Source organism: Neohortaea acidophila (genome assembly GCF_010093505.1).
Source record: "Neohortaea acidophila strain CBS 113389 unplaced genomic scaffold BDY17scaffold_3, whole genome shotgun sequence".
NCBI lineage: Eukaryota > Fungi > Ascomycota > Dothideomycetes > Mycosphaerellales > Teratosphaeriaceae > Neohortaea > Neohortaea acidophila.
The window spans coordinates 1,963,117-1,980,346 of record NW_022985512.1 but is presented as its reverse complement, the minus strand read 5'-3'; the positions used below and the strand labels follow the sequence as shown (position 1 = coordinate 1,980,346).

The 17,230-nt window shown below is 57.4% G+C and overlaps 8 protein-coding genes across 8 annotated transcripts; 2 read left to right on the top strand and 6 right to left on the bottom strand.

Annotated features, from left to right (window-relative positions):
* The first annotated feature begins 110 nt into the window (after positions 1–110).
* BDY17DRAFT_294220 (Hsp70 protein-domain-containing protein) lies at positions 111–3,330 on the top strand. Its single transcript, XM_033733109.1, has one exon. The coding sequence runs from the start codon at positions 282–284 to the stop codon at positions 3,282–3,284; it is 3,003 nt and encodes a 1,000-aa protein (XP_033592339.1). The 5' UTR covers positions 111–281; the 3' UTR covers positions 3,285–3,330.
* On the bottom strand, positions 3,331–4,869 carry BDY17DRAFT_294219 (uncharacterized protein). Its single transcript, XM_033733108.1, has 3 exons — positions 4,420–4,869; positions 3,904–4,368; positions 3,331–3,844 (listed from the first exon to the last, which is right to left on the bottom strand). The coding sequence occupies exons 1-3, from the start codon at positions 4,502–4,504 to the stop codon at positions 3,420–3,422; spliced, it is 975 nt and encodes a 324-aa protein (XP_033592338.1). The 5' UTR covers positions 4,505–4,869; the 3' UTR covers positions 3,331–3,419.
* BDY17DRAFT_111366 (uncharacterized protein) lies at positions 4,592–5,584 on the bottom strand. The gene has a single exon (XM_033729218.1). The coding sequence runs from the start codon at positions 5,489–5,491 to the stop codon at positions 4,679–4,681; it is 813 nt and encodes a 270-aa protein (XP_033592337.1). The 5' UTR covers positions 5,492–5,584; the 3' UTR covers positions 4,592–4,678.
* A 2,248-nt stretch (positions 5,585–7,832) lies between these two features.
* Positions 7,833–8,484, bottom strand: BDY17DRAFT_294215 (uncharacterized protein). The gene has a single exon (XM_033733107.1). The coding sequence runs from the start codon at positions 8,373–8,375 to the stop codon at positions 7,842–7,844; it is 534 nt and encodes a 177-aa protein (XP_033592336.1). The 5' UTR covers positions 8,376–8,484; the 3' UTR covers positions 7,833–7,841.
* Positions 8,485–9,134: 650 nt separating this feature from the next.
* Positions 9,135–10,963, bottom strand: BDY17DRAFT_247920 (uncharacterized protein; the record flags this gene model as incomplete). Its single annotated transcript, XM_033730860.1, has 4 exons — positions 9,135–9,448; positions 9,513–9,678; positions 9,737–10,812; positions 10,867–10,963. The coding sequence occupies 4 exons, from the start codon at positions 10,961–10,963 to the stop codon at positions 9,135–9,137; spliced, it is 1,653 nt and encodes a 550-aa protein (XP_033592335.1).
* Positions 10,964–11,312: 349 nt separating this feature from the next.
* On the bottom strand, positions 11,313–13,278 carry BDY17DRAFT_294213 (fatty acid hydroxylase superfamily-domain-containing protein). The gene has a single exon (XM_033733106.1). It carries the CDS (start codon positions 12,964–12,966, stop codon positions 11,503–11,505), a length of 1,464 nt encoding a protein of 487 aa, XP_033592334.1. The 5' UTR covers positions 12,967–13,278; the 3' UTR covers positions 11,313–11,502.
* A 160-nt stretch (positions 13,279–13,438) lies between these two features.
* On the top strand, positions 13,439–14,547 carry BDY17DRAFT_111330 (uncharacterized protein). The gene has a single exon (XM_033729216.1). It carries the CDS (start codon positions 13,547–13,549, stop codon positions 14,321–14,323), a length of 777 nt encoding a protein of 258 aa, XP_033592333.1. The 5' UTR covers positions 13,439–13,546; the 3' UTR covers positions 14,324–14,547.
* Positions 14,548–14,758: 211 nt separating this feature from the next.
* BDY17DRAFT_294207 (gaba permease) lies at positions 14,759–17,026 on the bottom strand. The gene is made up of 6 exons (XM_033733105.1): positions 16,783–17,026; positions 16,683–16,718; positions 16,560–16,624; positions 16,342–16,508; positions 15,842–16,287; positions 14,759–15,786 (listed from the first exon to the last, which is right to left on the bottom strand). Exons 1-6 carry the CDS (start codon positions 16,844–16,846, stop codon positions 15,038–15,040), a joined length of 1,527 nt encoding a protein of 508 aa, XP_033592332.1. The 5' UTR covers positions 16,847–17,026; the 3' UTR covers positions 14,759–15,037.
* Positions 17,027–17,230: the final 204 nt, after the last annotated feature.

Here is a 17,230-nt window from a genome sequence, read left to right as displayed (position 1 = left end):
GCCCGCGAAATAGAGTTTGGCGGAGGAGACAGGGGTTTGCGGAGCGTCGGGGATGGATTGGGAAAGAGACCAGGTGTCAGATGAAAAGTAGCGGGAAACGCACACCCTCTCGACTCTTTAACCGAACAACTTGCAAATCTGCCCCTCCCATTGACTCTCGCAGCTTGCGCAGAATATCGTGTCTTTTGATCCCGTCCACTCCTTCTTTCCACTCGATGCCTTGACGATTTCTCGTGCTGGAGCTGGCCAATTATCCAACACCCTACTCATAAACTCACATCATGCTACCGCCAGGTCGACGGCGCACCGGCGCCTCCCCATCACGGCCCCTCCTCCTCGGCCTCTTATTCGTCCTCTTCGCCTCCTCCGCCAATGCCGCGGCCTCAGTCCTAGGCATCGACTTCGGCACTCTCAACTTGAAAGCCGCCCTCGTCAAGCCCGGCATTCCCCTCGAAATCGTCCTGACGAAGGACTCGAAACGGAAAGAAGTTGCTGCTGTGGCGTTCAAGCCTTCTCGAGATGCTGCGCCTCAGCCGGGAGCCTTCCCCGAGAGGATGTACGGCGGCGATGCCCTGGCGCTACAGGGAAGGTTTCCGGGCGAGGTGTTACCTAATCTGAAACCGCTTTTGGGGTTGATTTCGAACGAGGCGGGGGCGCAGGCTGTGGCGGACTACCAGGGGCGGTATCCTGCCGTGCAGGTTGCACAGGTGAAGGAATTGGGCACGACTTTGGTCAAGAGCGGGGGCTTCGCCGAGGGAGAAATGCCGTGGAGTGTGGAGGAGTTGTTGGCGATGGAATTGGCGAATATCCGACGAAACGCGGAGGCGATGGCGGGCAAAGGCAACACCGTGCAAGATGTGGTGATCACTATTCCTGCTTTCTACACCGTAGACGAGAGGAGGGCGATTGAGCGAGCGGCGACGCTGGCTGGCCTCGAAGTCAACGCCCTCATCTCGGACGGCTTGGCCGTCGGCATCGATTACGCGAAGAGCAGGACTTTCCCGGACGTGACCAAGGGCGAGAAGCCAGAACATCACATTGTGTTCGACATGGGTGCGGGCTCGACCGCCGCTACTGTCCTGCGCTTCCAGAGCAAAAGTGTGAAAGACGTGGGTCGCTTCAACAAGACGGTCCAGGAAGTCGCGGTACTCGGCGCTGGCTGGGATCGACGATTGGGCGGCGACAGCCTTACGGACCTCGTATTGAACGACTACATCCAGAAGTTCCTCGCCAAACCCGACGTGAAGAGCCGTGGCGTGTCGGCCGATGACATCAAGTCGAACGGACGCGCCATGGCTCGACTATGGAAGGACGCAGAGAAGGCACGGCAGGTGTTGTCCGCCAACACCGAGACCAGTTCCAGCTTCGAGGAACTGCTCCCCGACACCGATTTCAAGGTCAAATTCACCCGGGCTGAATTCGAAGAGCTGGCGTCAACTCTCGCAGATCGGGTGGGAAAGCCGATCAAAGACGCCCTCGAGCTCGCCGAATTGCAGATGAGCGACATCGAATCCATCATCCTCCACGGTGGTGCCGTGCGAACCCCATTCGTTCAGAAACAATTGGAAAAGATTGCTGGAGGCAGTTCCAAACTCCGCTCCAACGTCAACGCCGATGAATCTGCCGTCTTTGGCGCAGCCTTCAAAGCCGCGGGCCTGAGCCCGAATTTCAAGGTCAAGGAAATTCGAGACAGCGACATTGCGGGATATACCGTCGGCATGACGTGGGTTGATAGGGAGAAGGATTGGAAGCGCACATTGTTCAACACCAACAGCACCGTCGGTAACGGGGCGACGACTAAGCAGGTCAGTTTCAAGCAAAAAGCCGACTTCTCCTTCAGCCTTTACCAAGCGGTCGTGACGGCGAAGGAGCGGGGCCCACAGTCCATAGTGGGCATCGAGACGCTCAACTTGACTGCCGGCGTCGCGGCGTTGAAGACCTCGTTCGGGTGCGAGAAGGAGGAGGTGAGCACCAGGTTTTCAATCCGACTCAGTCCCATTGATGGCATCCCGGAAGTCGTCGGTGGCACGGTGAGCTGCGAGGTCGAGGGCGACGGCAAGGCCGAGAGCTTAGGTGACTCGGTCAAAGACTGGCTCGGATTCGGCAAGAAGAAGGATCAAGAGGCGCTCAAGGACGGTGAAGGCGAAGAAGCCGGGCCTACCGAGAGCGTGGAGGCCGCCACCTCTTCCTCGCTTACGGAGTCCGTCACCTCTACCGCATCGTCAAGCAGCTCGAAAGTGCCGGAGAAGCCCAAGAAGAGGACGGAGAGCATCCCCATCTCCTTCGCCATCACCACCCAGGGCACCCCGCAGCCCGCACCGGAGGAGATGAAACGGATGCGAGATCGCCTGTCCGCCTTTGACAAATCCGATCATGCGCGATTGGCTCGCGAGGAAGCGCTGAACGTGTTGGAGAGCTACACCTACTACGTCCGCGACTTCCTCGACAACGATGATTACCGCTCAGTGAGCACTCCTTCTCAACTCGATGCCATCAGCAAGCTCCTCGCCAGCACCCGCGAATTCATGGAGAACACCAAAGACGCGACGAAAGAAGTGCTCACGGAGAAACACGCCGCCTTGAAGAAGCTCGTCCAACCCATCCAAGCACGTCGGCGGGAGGGTCAGCAACGATCGGAGAAATTATCTACCTTGAGGACCAGTCTCGACTCGACGCAGAAACTCGTCGACATGATCAAGGCCCAGCTGGAACAAGCGGCGGACGCGAAGAAGCGCGCGGAAGAATTCGACGCCAGCCAAGCGGCTTCTGCTACCAACACAGCCGAAGAGACTGCTGCGCCAACTCCAAAAGACAGCCTCGACGACCTGGAAGAGCCCGACGTCGCGCCCAAAGCCAACGAGCCCCCGCTCCCCAAATACTCCAGCGCCGCGGATTTCACGGCCTACACTGACCTCGACCTCAGCGATTTGCGCGACGTGCAAGCTTCCGTGCGCGCGTGGCTGGAGGAGAAGGAGGCGGCGCAAGCGCTGCTCAAACCTTATGACGACCCCGTGCTGCTTGTGAGTGAGATTGAGAAGAAGGCGGACGAGTTGGGCGTGGTGATGAAGGATCTGTTGTACAAGAAGATGAAGGCGCCGCCGAAGTCGAAGACGAGCAAGAGTAAGACGAGTAAGACGAAGAAGGCCAAGACGACGGGTAGTAGTAGTACCACTTCTGCTGCTTCTGAGGCGGCGTCGCCGGGTATGCAGGAGGAGTTTTTGGAGATGGTGAAGGAGGAGGAGGCGGCGAAGAGTAGCACTGCTCATACGCCCGATGAGTTGTAGGTGGGTATGTAGTTCTGCTAGATCGGGATTAGAGGCATGTACAGGGTGTGTGCGGTTTGCATTGCGAGGGGAGTTTTCGTCCATCTATCTCAATTAAAACAAGAATCAAGTTTATCTTGCTCACCGCGAAACGGATCAAAGCGGCACCGCCTTAACCCCCAACAACCTCTCCGCATTCCCATGGCAAAAGCCAGCAAACTCCTCCTCACTCATCAACCCTGACCGCCTCACCTCCTCCACAAACTTCAACCCATTCTCGCGCGGCGACGAAAAGGGGTAGTCAACCGAATACATTACCCTCTCCGGCGGCGACATCTGCAGCAAGCACTGCAAAGGCGGCAGCGTGAACATGCCCGACGTCGTCACCCAGATGCTCTCGCGCCAGACGGTGCGCAGGTCGCGGGCGAAGGCGCCCCAGTGGCGCGTGGTGTGGATGATGCGGTCGAGCGTGTAGGGGATCATTTCGCCCATGTGGCCGACGATGAGTTTGAGCTTGGGGTGCGCGTCGAAGAGCCCGCTCGCCCAGAGGCGGAGGATGTGCAGGCCTGTTTCCGAGTGCCCTGCTTGACTTGTCAGGTGTGGTGGGGATTTGAGGGATCGGGAGTGCGTTTTGACTTACATCCCCAGCCGGAGGCGGCCATCATGATGCTCGCCATGTCGGAGAAGTTGCCCTTGTAGCGGGGCGCGAGAGCCGGCGCGGGATACACGGGGTGGATGTAGATGGGGACATTGAGTTTCTCCGCCCGCTCGAAGACTGGCCAGAACTTCTTGTCATCGTAGAACTCGCCCGTTTCGGTGGTGTTGTTGATTAGCGCGCCCACGAATCCCAGCTGGGAAACAGTCCTTTCGAGCTCGTCCGCTGCTGCCTGAGGATGCGACATGGGGAGGTACGCGAAGCCCGCGAGCCGCGTGGGATGCTTTGCGCAGGCAGCGGCGAGTTTGTCGTTGACTTGACGACAGCCGTCTACGGGCATGGGGGCGCCGATGTGGGAGATGACTTGGAGGCTTGTCTTGCCGTCGTCGAGATCCTTGATCCGGCCTTCGCCGAGGTTTTGTAGACGGTCTGAGAGGTGTGGCGGTAGGTCTGAAGATGGAGAGTTAGCTTGCGGTATGCTGGGCGAGGGATGCTTCTTACTGGTGTGGAGTTCATCACCGCCGTGGAGGATGCCGGCATCGAAATGCTCCTCCAGTGCGATCAGCGGTGGAAGCGCGGCGGACATGGTGCTACTTGTTCTTTTTCTCCGAAAGTTTCGTCAGATGCAATGAGCAGATCGAGAGCAAAAGCAGCTCGTGCACGCCGGGGATCCGGTGTTGCGTATGAGGCGTCGTGATGCGTCAGCGAGGCTGAAGACTTTGTCGACTCCAAGACTGGGAGCTCTGTTCAATGCCAGAAATCATCCAAAAAATGCTGAAGGATACACACGAGGGGGAAGAATCAATTCGTGTCGCTTAGCACTTTTAAATACTACCATGCGAGCTGGGATCGCCGTGCTCTGGAGATGCGTGCTAAAGTCCGGTGTTGGTGAGTTGGGAATTTTTTGAGTTTCCGGAGCTTGAGGCGGCGCGCTCAAGCCGGGCTTCAACGTCACTTCATCAGGCTGCCGCGCGGTGAGAACAACATTGCTGACAAGCCAGGAGTTTCTGATGTCGAAGAACGCCAATTCGTACGGATTGAATACTGTGTGGTTGTTCATGCAAAGTCTGATCAATACAAAGCCAGTTCTTTCAAATCGTGAGGGTTCCGTTTGCTCGCTGAGCAACCTTGCTGCAAAGCCACGTGAAGTGTTTGTCTCACAGTTCTGCAGCTTGAGAAGAGCAAAAGGACAGATGTAGATGGACAGCATCCGTTGACAGCCAGTGCGACTGCTGAGTATGCAAGCACGCAGTGGCAATTGCTTGTCTGGGTCTGCCCTCGCTCGCCCTCGACGATCAACTCGCCGGAGAAGGGTCACGCTCAGAGTCATGGAAGTCACGGAGGAACGCAATGTTCCCCAACTGTGTCCTCGAGCATCTTCGTACACGTAGCTTGCCCAAATCTCGTGCAGAACGATGCTCGAGCGCCAAATGTCGCACCCAAACGCGTAGAAGGTGCCTGAGGTGTCATTTCCTCGCCTAAGCCGCGCCGTGGTGAACTTGTGCCACCATTCGACTGGAGGAGCAGGTCGAGCGCTCGGACGTCCGCGCTGCTTAGTGTCAGTGACTCCCATCTCGGGGTTAGCGTGCAGACTTCCCAGCCACCGACTTTCCAACGCGCACACAACAAATTTTCACAACTTCCCCTGACTTCCTTTAACACCTCTCATCCTCCACTCCTTCTTCCGTGATAGCACACCCTATCACCCACGCTCTCATCCTCTCTGCCTCTCTCACACGCTCCCTGTCTCGCCTCAACATGGCCACATCACTCAAGCGCAAGGCCCACGGCAGTGCCGAGCCAGACATGCACGCTCTCAAGTGGAGCAAACACGAGACCCCCACCGGCGACACATACGCCAAGCCAACCCTCATTGTCATTACCGAGCACCTCGCACACGAGCTGCGTGCCTCCCGCCTCCTGAACGATGAACTGAAGGCCACAACCGGCACGCTGGAACGCAAGCTTTCAGCTTCCCTGGCTCGCGAGAAGAACCTGGCCGCCGAGCGCGACCGTTTCAAGCGACAGTCCAAGCACGACGCTGCCCAGGCGAGCAAGTGGGCCCAAGAGCGGCACGAGGCTCGTGCAGAGCGTGCCCGCTCGGAGAACATATGGGAGCAGCACCTCAACAAGGGGAAAGCTGACGCCGCCGCCGCTGTTGCTGCTGCTGAGGAGAAGCTCGCGGTTGCCGAGAAGAAGATTGCGGCTCTGGCCGCTGAGAACGAACGCCTGCTGGCCGAGAAGGCAGCACCCACCATCACCATCGCTGCCGCCGAAGACCATTTTGCAGCCCTCACCGCCGAGAACGCCCGTCTGGTCGCTGAGAACGAAGCCATTCGCCAGGAGGCACGCGATTATGCCGACAACCAGGCGGGCAAGGCCGCGGCGGCTGAGAGGGAGCTCGGCAAGGAAGTTCTGGCGGAGAAGGAGGCAGAGATCGCTGCGCTGAAGCAGAAGATCACCGAGATGGTGCCGAGGGCCACGGCAGTGGCTTTCGTCCACGAGCAGCTGGCCAAGGCTGGCGTCGAGAAGACGCAGCAGGACGAGGAAGACGACACCGCCAACGAGGAGGATGTCGAGGAAGACGACGACGACGATGCCGCCGACAACGGTGAAGGGGATGTCGAGGAGGATGACGAGAAGCAGGGAGATGCGGCCGCCGGGCACCCTGCTGCGGATCTCGACACTGTCGATGACTCCGCACTCGGTAGCTCGGTGGCCTCCTTCCAGGCTCCGACTTCCTTCTTCCCCCAGCCGGAAGCCAGCGTCCCGGACGCCGCCATCACCACCGCGCCCGCCCCTTCCGCGACGACGACCATTGCCGCCGCCGCCAACCCCATGGGGAACCTCCCCTTTGCCTACGTCGAGAAGCCCTTGTTCGGACATAGCGGTCCGCCAGCTGGTGCATTTGGAGTCGACGATTCCGGAGCCAGCGGCTCATATGGCGTGGTTTCGCTGCCGCCACCCCCACCGCCACCCACCGCCCCGCCCGTTCCCGCCGCCTCTCCCGTGAGCTTCTCCATGGGGAACGCTCATTTCGCCCAGCCTCGCCAGAGTCTTTTTGGAGCCGCCGCCCCTGCCGTTGGTGGATTTGTCGCTGAGGGATTTGGTGCCAGCGGCCCATCTGGCCCAATCCCACAGCCACCACCTCCGCCGCCGACCTCCTTCTTCCCTGCTCCCGCCCCTGCCCCTGTCGATGCTGCTCCCTCCGGGATGGACATGGAGGCCGATTACAGCTCCTTCAACCACTCCCAGGTTGTTGGAATGGACGTCGACCAGCCTGTCGCATCCCAAGCAGCATCCTTCGGCGCCGTGGATTCCACCACGTTCTCTAGCCCGTTTCTCGACAAATATGCCATGCCGGGAAGCCGCCGCGCCGGCAAGCAGCGCGAGCTTGACGACGATGTCGAGATGGAGCCCGCGGGGGCGTTGTCGAGGTTTAGTCCCGCCACCCTGGACCGAGGCCTTGACCAGATCATGGCTGAGCCATCCAAGTTCTCTGGTCGTCAGGCTCGTCTTTCCGCCGCTCCTGCCTCTGCCCCTCCCGCCGGTGCTCCCACAGGCCCGAGATCCGCGCGAGCAATCAACTGGGATCCCGCCAGACGAGCGAACAGAGGCGCCGAGAACAGCGTTCCCAAGTTTCGGGGTGAGAGGGAATCCTGTCCGAGTCCCGAAGCACCCATCCGTCATCCGCGTGGAGGGCGTGGCCCCCAGAGAAAGCATATCGGCGCGCAGCAGCAGCAGCCGAACCGCAATTCCAACCGCTACCACGGCACCACGGACTCATATCGACCCGGAACGTACAGCGACCATCGCGACCACGGAATCTCCAAGCACCAAGGAGCCCGCGGCAAAGCACCCGTTCATCCCCTCAACAACAACAACAACAACAATAACGGACGGCCCAAGCCCAAGCGCAGGCTCTATGGACCGGAGGCAGAGAGGGAACTCTCTGCAGCGATAGCCCAGTCGACTGCTGCGAGAGCCGCCCTTGCCGATTCGAATGCCAAGCTGGCTGCGATGCAAGCTGCCAATCCCAGCAACGGCGTTCCCGGCGTGTTCGTGGTCGACGTTCCTATCACGAAGAAGAAGGAGGCCAACGTTGACAGCATCACCAATATCTTGAACCATACCGGGATTAAGAAGAAACCTATATTTGAGGAATTTTCGGACGACGAGACTGATGCACAGAGGGCGAGAGCGATGATGGGGGGAAAGAAGTGAAGCGATGAAGGAGTGAATGACGAGTGAATGAGACACGAATGAACACGACATGAATGACTCCACAGACCATGGCTGAGCACCAAAAAATTGCCCAGGAGGAGCATGGCAGGAGATATGAAACGAACGAAATGAACACTCCGACTGAACATGGCCTGCGCAGCGCGCAAGTGAGCATGGCAAGGGGTGAAATGATGATGAAATGAGCGATGAATGAATGAAGCTGGGAAAGGCATGGGCGCAGGGAATGGCTGCTTTTGCTTTTGCTTTCCCGACTCAATGCTTTTGATTTCTTTCCGAGTTGAGAATGAGATGATGAGAGCGTGTTGATTGAGGTAGAGAGATGAACAATTGAACAAAACGCTTTGAAAGAAATCCGAGTTCCACTTTCCCCGCCATGGCCGCATGTCACTGCCCAATTGAAATAATCTCGCGGCGACATATAGACAACGGCCCATACCCCACTGATATCGCCCAACTCTACGAATCAGAACGATCTCAGAGAATCGGCTGGCCAGCCGACACTCCTACTCCCTTTATCGCCTTGCGCAAGAACTGGCATCGCTGCTCAATTGGTATCATCTCGCTGGCAGAAATAGACAAGACGCCGATGATCAATGCTTTCGCTGAGTTCTATGAATCGCACAACGTCGTAGAGAACAGGCTAATGGCTGATGCTCTCGGGTCTCGTCTACATCACGCGAGAATGGACGTCACGGCCAGATGTAGAGCATCTCGCCCTTGAAGACAGGTAAGAGGCATATATTGATGCCATCAAAGAGGGATATGAGTGAAAAGACGAGTGTAGAGATTGGCCAATTGGCCAACGCTACTGCCCTTCGTCTTCCTCACTTGAGAAGGGATCTGATTGCCCAGCATGCATGGTCTCGCCAGTAGATACATACAAGACGCCCACACCGATACCACCGCCAAGCTCCACATACCACTCCCACCCCTCGAGAACAAATCAACCACCAGCCAGCCAATACCACCCACTACAACTTCGCCTTCCCCTCCCCACCCTCCTCCTGCTTAACCTTATCCTTCAACACGCGCCTCAAAATCTTGCCCGAAGCGCTCTTGGGAATCTCCTCAAGAAACTTGACCCCGCCGCGGAGCCGTTTGTGATTCGCCACCTTGCCATTCATCCAATCGACAATCTCCTTTGCGAGGTCATCACCCGCTTTTCCCTTGTCGGCCGCGACGACGTAAGCGCGGGGGACCTCGGTTTCCTGGTTCTTATCGTAAACGGAGATGACGCAGACGTCGTTGATGGCGGGGTGGTCCATTAGTTTGCCTTCGAGTTCGGCTGGGGGGAATTAATGGATACGTTAGCTTTCGAGGATTGTGATGGGGTGTATGTAGGGACGTACCCGGGGCGACTTGGAAGCCTTTGTACTTGATGAGTTCCTTGACGCGGTCGGTGATGAAGAAGTTGTGCTCGGCGTCTTGGTAGCCGACGTCGCCGGTTTTGAAGTAGCGGAGGCCGTCGGCGTGGACGATGGACTCGTCGGTGGCTTTTTGGTTCTTCCAATAGCCCTGCACAGATGCGTGGTCAGCGTAGGTGTGACAGATTCTGGGTGTGAGCATCACTTACACCAAACACATTCGGTCCGGCCAACCACAGCTCTCCAGGCTGATTCGAAGGCAACTCATTGCCTTCCGCGTCCACGTACTTCGCCGTCATGTTGGGGAACATCTTGCCCACGCTGCCCACGCTGCTATACCACTCGTCCCACGGCTGCGTGTGCGTCATCGGACTCGTCTCGCTCAATCCGTAGGCCTGGTTGATCTTGATGTTCAACCGGCTGTGCACGGAGTCCACGAGCTCTTGGGTGAGTGGCGCCGCGCCACAGGTTATCATCCGCACCGTTGACAAGTCGTATCCGTCAACCATCTTGTCCCGAGCTAAGCGCACAATAACGGGAGGTGCGACGTAGATGAACGTGATCTTGTGGCGCTGCACGCTTTCCAGGAACGTCTTCATATCAAAAGCCGGCATGACGACCATTTCGAGGCCGCGATGCAGCGATTGATGCACCAATCCAGTCAAGCCGTAGATGTGGAAGAACGGCAGCACGCCGAGAATCTTGTCCTTCTTGCCGTCGTAGTAATGTCCCACGGAGCCGCGAATCAAGCATAGATCCGCCACTACATTGCGATGGGAAAGCATGACGCCCTTGGGCAACCCGGTGGTACCAGAGCTGTACACGAGGAACGCAAGGTCCTTCTCGGCATCCAGTTTCCGCCGCCGGTAGCGCGAGGCTCGGGACACGTTGCGGATGTTGGACCAGTGCTTCGTGTTACTCGAGTCGTCTCGCTCCTCGCCAATCAAAATGATGCGATCGATAGGGATGCCGCTCTGCTCTGCTGCCTTCTTGGCGGCCGGGAGGAAGGCCTTGGTGGTGGCCAGGGCTTTGGCACCGGCATTCTTGAGCTGGAAGGAGAGTTCATCGGGAGAGTAGCCTGGGTTAGCAGGGGAGACGATTCCCCCGGCAAAGAAGACGCCGTAGACGAGCGGGCCGAAATCGATGTCGTTGGGGGCGTAGATGGCGAGGATGTCGCCCTTTTCCCAATCCCAGAGGTTGACGAGGCCTTCGCCGAAAGCGGTCGCGGCGTCGCGCACGCCCTTCCACGTGTAATGCCTTTGGGAGTCGAGGGAGCGGTAGATTACTGAATGGTGATGTTAGTGAGTCTCAGACCGGTTTGGAGGTTGGAGCTGCGCACCTTGGTCATCGGGGAAGTCTTTCTTCTGGTTGAACATGAAGGCCCAGAGGTCCAGATTGGGGATCTCGACATCGGGAAAGGAGGATTTGGTGGGCATTCTGGCGGGCTATCTAGATAGGGTATGATGCGACGAGGATGAGGAGAGTCTTTGGGCCCAATTGCAAGTCGCAAGCCAGCGTAGTGGTGCAAGAGTACCTTACTGCCGCCGAGACCAGCGCGCGGGCAGACGAGCGACCGGACGACTTGATGGAGGGAGAGTAGAGGATCAGTCGAGGCCCAGCATTCGACGTATAGATGGAGCGATCGCAATAGATATAGTAATGGCGTCAAGATCTGTACAGCAGTTCCATTGAAGGAGGGAGGAGTGAAGTGGTTGGATTGGGGCCTCGGCTCTACATGACCGTCATGGCGGCAAGCCACCGCGGCGCATCTAGACTCTGGGCATGCACGCAACGGTAAGAACTGTGGGGAAGACGAAAGAGAGTGAATGAAATGCACGGCCGTCAAACAAGGTAAATCCAGTAAGTCTGTACAGTTGAATCGAAGAATTATCCACACAATCGCTCATTCCCCAAAAGACTCATACACATCCCATGCGTACAATGGACGCTCCGCGCCATCAAGACACAGCAATTACTACCGCCTTCCATTCTCCACCCCCAAGACACCAGTAGCCTTGCCCTGCAGACTTTCACTCACGCGATCCGCGAAACCCTTCAACCCACTGCTCGTCGTCCGTTTCCTCGGACTGCTGCGCTTCGCAAGCTTCTGTTGCGCTTGCATCTCTTCCGTCGCCTCCTCTGCCAATACGGTTGTGCCGCCATTTGGGTCGTCGAGAACTGCTTGGCGACTGCTGATGGCTTGCTGTGTGGCTTTGCCGCGGGGGATTCGTGGTTCTGCAACCACATGGGCGGTGCGTGCGGTTGAGGACATGTTGCCCGGTGAGTAGGGCGAGGGCGACGTGGTCTGTACGCTGTCGGAAGGGGTAGAGCCTGTGACGCTACCGCTTTGGTCTGCATCTAGTTTCTTCTGCGCCGCAGCTTTCGCCCGCGCGTACCGCGCACTCACGTCACCTCCTGTCCACTTCGTGCCCAGCACGCGGTCCCAGAAGGTGAAGAAAGGTTGGGAGAAGTTGGTCTTGATGCCCCAGCTTTGATGGTGCACGTCATGGTATCCGGCGTTGTTACTCGTCAAATGCTGCAGCGGGTCCCAGGGGAAGGCGTATCCGCAGTGATCATCGACCGTCTTGATCGTGGAACAGGTGAAAAACCACATGCTCTGCCGGCATGTCATACCGGTCGCAAGGTATGCGATGCCAGCGCCTAGAGTGTCGAGGAGAAAGCCTTCAAAGGGGTGGTTGTAAAGGGCGCCGTACGCGTAGGGGACGTACAGTCGATGATGTCGGGAATGGAAGGTGGTGTAGAGGTACTTGTTCATGTGCATGGCACGATGCAGAAAGTACTGCCATGTGTCGACAATGCAGATGGCCGTGATGAATTGCAAGGCGGGCATGAGGTAGTAGTAGATGGCGTATGCGGCGATCAGTTCCCAGGAAGTGAAAGCAGGAACGGCGGTCGGTTGGCCGTGCAGCAGGACAGTCTGGGTGGCGGAAGGATATACGCCGCCAGCTAATGCGCCGGCCAACGTGGCATGAGTCCCGGCCCAGCTCTTCGACAGACCAGCTGCATCGACGCCCAAGACGCCGAGAAGAGAAGGCAGGGCACGTTGGGCTATCCGCAGTCTCCTCGCCCAGACCGCAATGTCGTATTCCTCCTTTCCAAACGTGGGCGGTTCATCCACCACCGTCAGTACCATTCCCACCACCGTCTGCACAACCTGCTGTATTATGACATCTCGGAACACATCCCATCTGCTGACGTGGTTTCGCTTCAGCACTTCGGCGGGTGTGTGTAGTCGGTACTGCGGAAAGAGGTCCCATTCGTCCAGGACGTGGAAGAAGAGTGATACCACCCAGTAGGCGATTATGGGTAGCGCAAGAGCCAAATATTGGTCGGGAATGCCAGGGATGAAAGGATGGAGCGGTTGGAGGGTGTAGGAGGGGAGAGGCGGGAGGTCATGGGTGGCGGAGGAGTTGTTCATCGTCTGCGAAGGGCGGGAGTGGTCGGATTAAAGATGCTGTAAGTGGAAGCGCCCAAGGCGCCGAGGTAGAAGGCGATCAGTCGCGCAGGAAGTCGCAGTGGCGATCGCTCGAAGTCGGCGTATGGGATTGGAGTTGGCGCGACTGGAGGAGAAGAGGTGGATTAAGGCCGGAATTACTATAAGGCTGAAGGCGAGGATCGGAAGGAGCGAATACGGTCAATCGAGTGGTGAGCAGTGGTGTCGAATGGTGCGAGGAGGAAATGGGAGGTAGAGAGAGAGAGAGGCGGGTGGAAGGAGTGTGATGAATGGGAGACGGCGGATGAGATGAAAACGACAGGCCAAGGCGCAGGCTCGCGGCGGAAGGAAGGAGCACGCGCCCGCTTCCGGGTGGCAAGGTCTGTGCGCCGCCGCAATCTTGGGCACGACTTATCGATAAGCGTCATGGACGGCCGATGCGTTCAATCTCCAACCACGAGTCAGACGCCACACGTCGACTTCCATGCCCGCGTTGTTAGCGATTATGCTTCTCTTTCCGCAGTAATTTGGCGTTCTCCCCGTTGCATACATTACACACCACGACATGGACACCGCGTGCGCGACGTGTGCCAAAGTGTACGGCACCGCATCCGATCCCCTTCAGGACAAGCCACTCCTCCCCGGCCGCCATCTAGACTGTTGCGGCAGATCGATCTGTTCGAGATGTCTGAACCAGAACAAGAGATATGAAACCTACTGTCCTTACTGTCAGATCACCACCGAGCCCTCATTACTCCCACAAGGCCTCAAAGACCCTCCAGCCTACTCCGCGCTCGACGAGAAGCCTCGACGGCCAGTATCCCTCAAAGATCTCTCCGACGATGAACCACCCGCATACTCCGCCCACTCGTCCGTGTCAACATCGCGGCAAATCAAACACGATGACTCCGCACCCGACGTCCTGCACTTCCTCACTCCCGATGATAGCATCCATTCTCTGTCCCTAGCCTACCGCGTTCCTATGTCTGCGCTACGAAATACCAACAATCTCCACGCCGATAATCTACTTCAAGGGCGCAGAACGGTCTTGATACCGGGGGAATTCTACAAAGGAGGCGTTTCACTGTCGCCCCGGCCGATCGAAGGAGAGGAAGAGGAGGCGAAGAAGCAGAAGGTTAGGCGGTGGATGGTGGCTTGTAAAGTTGTGGAATATGACGTCGCCCTTTTGTATTTGCAGCAGGCCGAGTGGGATCTGGATGCTGCCGTTGAAGCCTACCGAGATGACGAGAGATGGGAGAAGGAACATCCGATGCAAGCCAAACAGAAGGCACGCAAAGGCAAGACCGCCATGGAGGTAGGGAAGAGGAGGTTTGTAGGCTGAGGGAAACGAAACTCGCCTCAAGTTACCCGGGACAATGGTCGATTCCGCTACGGCGATCCTGCCGAGTGCAAATCCGAGGCTCAGGGATGCTTCGAGGACGAGGCAAACAATCTGCCAATACGCTCGTCCAGCCATCATGCTCGACTATCACGCGGAGAGTCGTCAAAGTGCAAACGGTGCAGCCCGGTCCATCCAATACCGCGCGCTATAAGGCTGTTTGTGCACATTCTGGCTTGCAAGACCGTCCAGGCAGTATAGGGGTGGGATGTCCTAACGACTTCATACGGCCCGTGATGGCATGATGCAGGGAAAGCGGTGCACATCATCTCACCCACATCTACATTAGCTTTGGATCGAAGACACACCTCCAGAAACTTACAGCCATCATATTAGCGAGATGATTTACATACAATGAGAAAGCAGTGCATTTCGAATTCTCTCATGACCTACACAGGGAACAGGCTCATCAAGTGCCCCCACTTTCGCTCAGACACTCCCACCTCAAGCCTCGCCCTCGACTTCCTTCGCAAGCGGCGCATTCTGCGTCCCGGACTTCTCCCCACCCTCACGCTCAATCTCCAATCCTTCCTCCTTGATAGCCTGTTCCTGCTCCTCGCTCAGATCGTCTAGGTTCAGCGTAATCTTCGGCCCCGTAAACCTATGCAGCCGTCAGCTTACGCCTCCATTTCGATCCCCTCACAACGTCCACGGGACTCACCATTTCCTCGCATCGATAAAGTAATAAGCCAATGCCCCGCCCCATACTGCTCCGTTAATCACAACGGTGTAATTCATGTTCGCTGGGCTCGGATTCGGACCCCCGGCGGGAAACATAGCTAGGGTTGTTCCGAAAACCAGGAAGACGACCGCCGTCCACGCAAGAGGCACACTAAATCGCCCCGTGTGAAACGGACCCGGTCTAAACTTCTTCTGCCCCCAAACCACACGGCAGAAAATCGGCATTCCAAAAGCGAGATTGTTGCCAGCCACAGCGAGGGAGAAGAGCGCGAGTGCCGCCGCGGGAGCGATGAGGCAAAGCAAGCCGAGAAGAATGGCGATCGTGACGCAGAACCAAATCGCGCGGAACGGAATGTATCCCAGCCTGGTACTCACGACGCGAATATACCGACTCAACGGCAGTGCACCATCGCGACTGAACGCCCAGCTTTGGCGCGACACGGCGACGAGGATGGACAGGCCGGTCATGAACTGCACGCAGAAGAGGAGGGTCATGAGCGCCAGTGCGCCGGATTTGCCGATCGCGTCGTAGTAGATTTGCGCCATGGGTTGCCCGAATTTGCTCCCGAGCAGGCTGGCGGCGTTGGGGCTCATCGTGGCTGCTATGACGATCACGATGATGAAGCCGAAGAACCACGCGCTGCCGATGGCCATTAGGATGCCGTAGGGGACGGCGCGGGCGGCGTTGGTCGCTTCTTCGGACATGTGGACGCAGGAGTCGAAGGCTGGGAGGGTGGTTGGTATGTGTTGTTTGGAGTGAAGGGGATTGATTCTGCTTACCTCCGACGGACCAGATTGGGCTCAGCCAGGCGAGCATGAACGTCCAGCCTTTGGGCCAGGTTGTGAGGTTCTCGAGTTTAGCAAAGATGAACGCGGCGTCGTTGCGGTGGTGCGCACGTCCAATTGGCAGGGCGATAATTGTCGCGAAGATGAGGACGAAGTTCATCACTACGAAGACGGTTTGCAGCTTTCCCATGACTTTGCTCAGGGTGCTAGCTAGGATGCCGTGGCAGAGCACTGTACAGAGGAAGACTGCGTAGACGTCGCCGTTGGATGGGGTCCAATTGCCGTCACGCGCAATGACGATGACAGCAATAAACATTAGGGAGAAGCCGTAGTCCACTGAGCAGAGGCCGCCTACCAATCCTAGGGTATTGCTGTAGCCGACGAGAAAGGAGAGGGCGTTACGATATTTCGGCGCGGCGAAGAAATGCGTCCACCAGTACCTCGAAGATCATCAGCATGTATGCCGGAACCAAGTAGGGATGAAGTCGACATACAACCCTCCCGAGGTCGGCATTGCAGAGCCCAAGTCTGCCATGGCAAGACCGACGATGAAGATAAACATGCAGGCCAAGAACCACGACCACACCATTCCAGCAGGCCCGGCCGGAATGGAATAGGTGAGGGTGGCAGCTATGGATGGCAAAAGTCCGATGATGGAGAACTGAGACACTCGTCAGTGGAGCATCTTTCTTCAGCTGTGCGCGAAGCTCACCGCAATGCCGAAAATCTCAAACATGGTGAAATTGCGCCGCAGTTCTTGCTTGTAGCCCAACTTGGCTGGGCGATTTCGTTAGTATATGTTCTTGGGGGTGAAAACATCCGGTGTTCCACATACCCAGCATCGCCGCATCGTCGTTATTGGCGAGACCTTCTGCAACGACGAGGGTCTCATGAGCAAATCCGAGCGATAAAGTTTCTGATCGCAATCTACTCACCAGCAAGACTCGCCGTGTGTGAAGACTTACGCTCCTTCTCGGTTGGAGAGCTGTCGCCCGACATTTTGCTCAGCAATCTTCTAAACCACGAGAATGACAAGTTCAGCAACACCTGATGAGAAGGCTAAGAGATTGAGTGGAGAAGATGGAAACAGGTTCTTGAAGAAATCGGCAGACCGCCCATACTTGCCGGTCCACTACTGCAAGTATGCTGCATGTTGAGCTGCAGCACGTGTTGGCAGAGCTAAAGGGCTAGAAGCGTGCGCACTCAGATACCGGTAAGTATCAGCCCACGCAAGCGCCTGGTGAGGCAGGGACAGGTCGGCGGTGGCGTCTAGATCATGTTCTATCGGGATATGCCTAGACGAGGTGGACGGTGACCACTCATTTTGTTGCCAGCCTATTCGCATTCGACATGCAGGATGAGTGCGTTGCGCTTGTCTGGATT

Bases quoted from the DNA above. Each gene is read 5' to 3' on its own strand.
- BDY17DRAFT_294215 (XM_033733107.1), bottom strand. From the start codon at position 8,375: ATGCCTTTCCCAGCTTCATTCATTCATCGCTCATTTCATCATCATTTC.
- BDY17DRAFT_294219 (XM_033733108.1), bottom strand. From the start codon at position 4,504: ATGTCCGCCGCGCTTCCACCGCTGATCGCACTGGAGGAGCATTTCGAT. The intron at 4,369-4,419 runs GTAAGAAGCATC...CTCCATCTTCAG, and splicing joins CGGTGATGAACTCCACACCA to ACCTACCGCCACACCTCTCA. The intron at 3,845-3,903 runs GTAAGTCAAAAC...CAAGTCAAGCAG, and splicing joins GGCCGCCTCCGGCTGGGGAT to GGCACTCGGAAACAGGCCTG.
- BDY17DRAFT_294213 (XM_033733106.1), bottom strand. From the start codon at position 12,966: ATGAACAACTCCTCCGCCACCCATGACCTCCCGCCTCTCCCCTCCTAC.
- BDY17DRAFT_294207 (XM_033733105.1), bottom strand. From the start codon at position 16,846: ATGTCGGGCGACAGCTCTCCAACCGAGAAGGAGCGTAAGTCTTCACAC. The intron at 16,625-16,682 runs GTATGTGGAACA...GAAATCGCCCAG, and splicing joins CGACGATGCGGCGATGCTGG to CCAAGTTGGGCTACAAGCAA. The intron at 16,288-16,341 runs GTATGTCGACTT...ATGATCTTCGAG, and splicing joins ATGCCGACCTCGGGAGGGTT to GTACTGGTGGACGCATTTCT.
- BDY17DRAFT_294220 (XM_033733109.1), top strand. From the start codon at position 282: ATGCTACCGCCAGGTCGACGGCGCACCGGCGCCTCCCCATCACGGCCC.
- BDY17DRAFT_111366 (XM_033729218.1), bottom strand. From the start codon at position 5,491: ATGGGAGTCACTGACACTAAGCAGCGCGGACGTCCGAGCGCTCGACCT.
- BDY17DRAFT_111330 (XM_033729216.1), top strand. From the start codon at position 13,547: ATGGACACCGCGTGCGCGACGTGTGCCAAAGTGTACGGCACCGCATCC.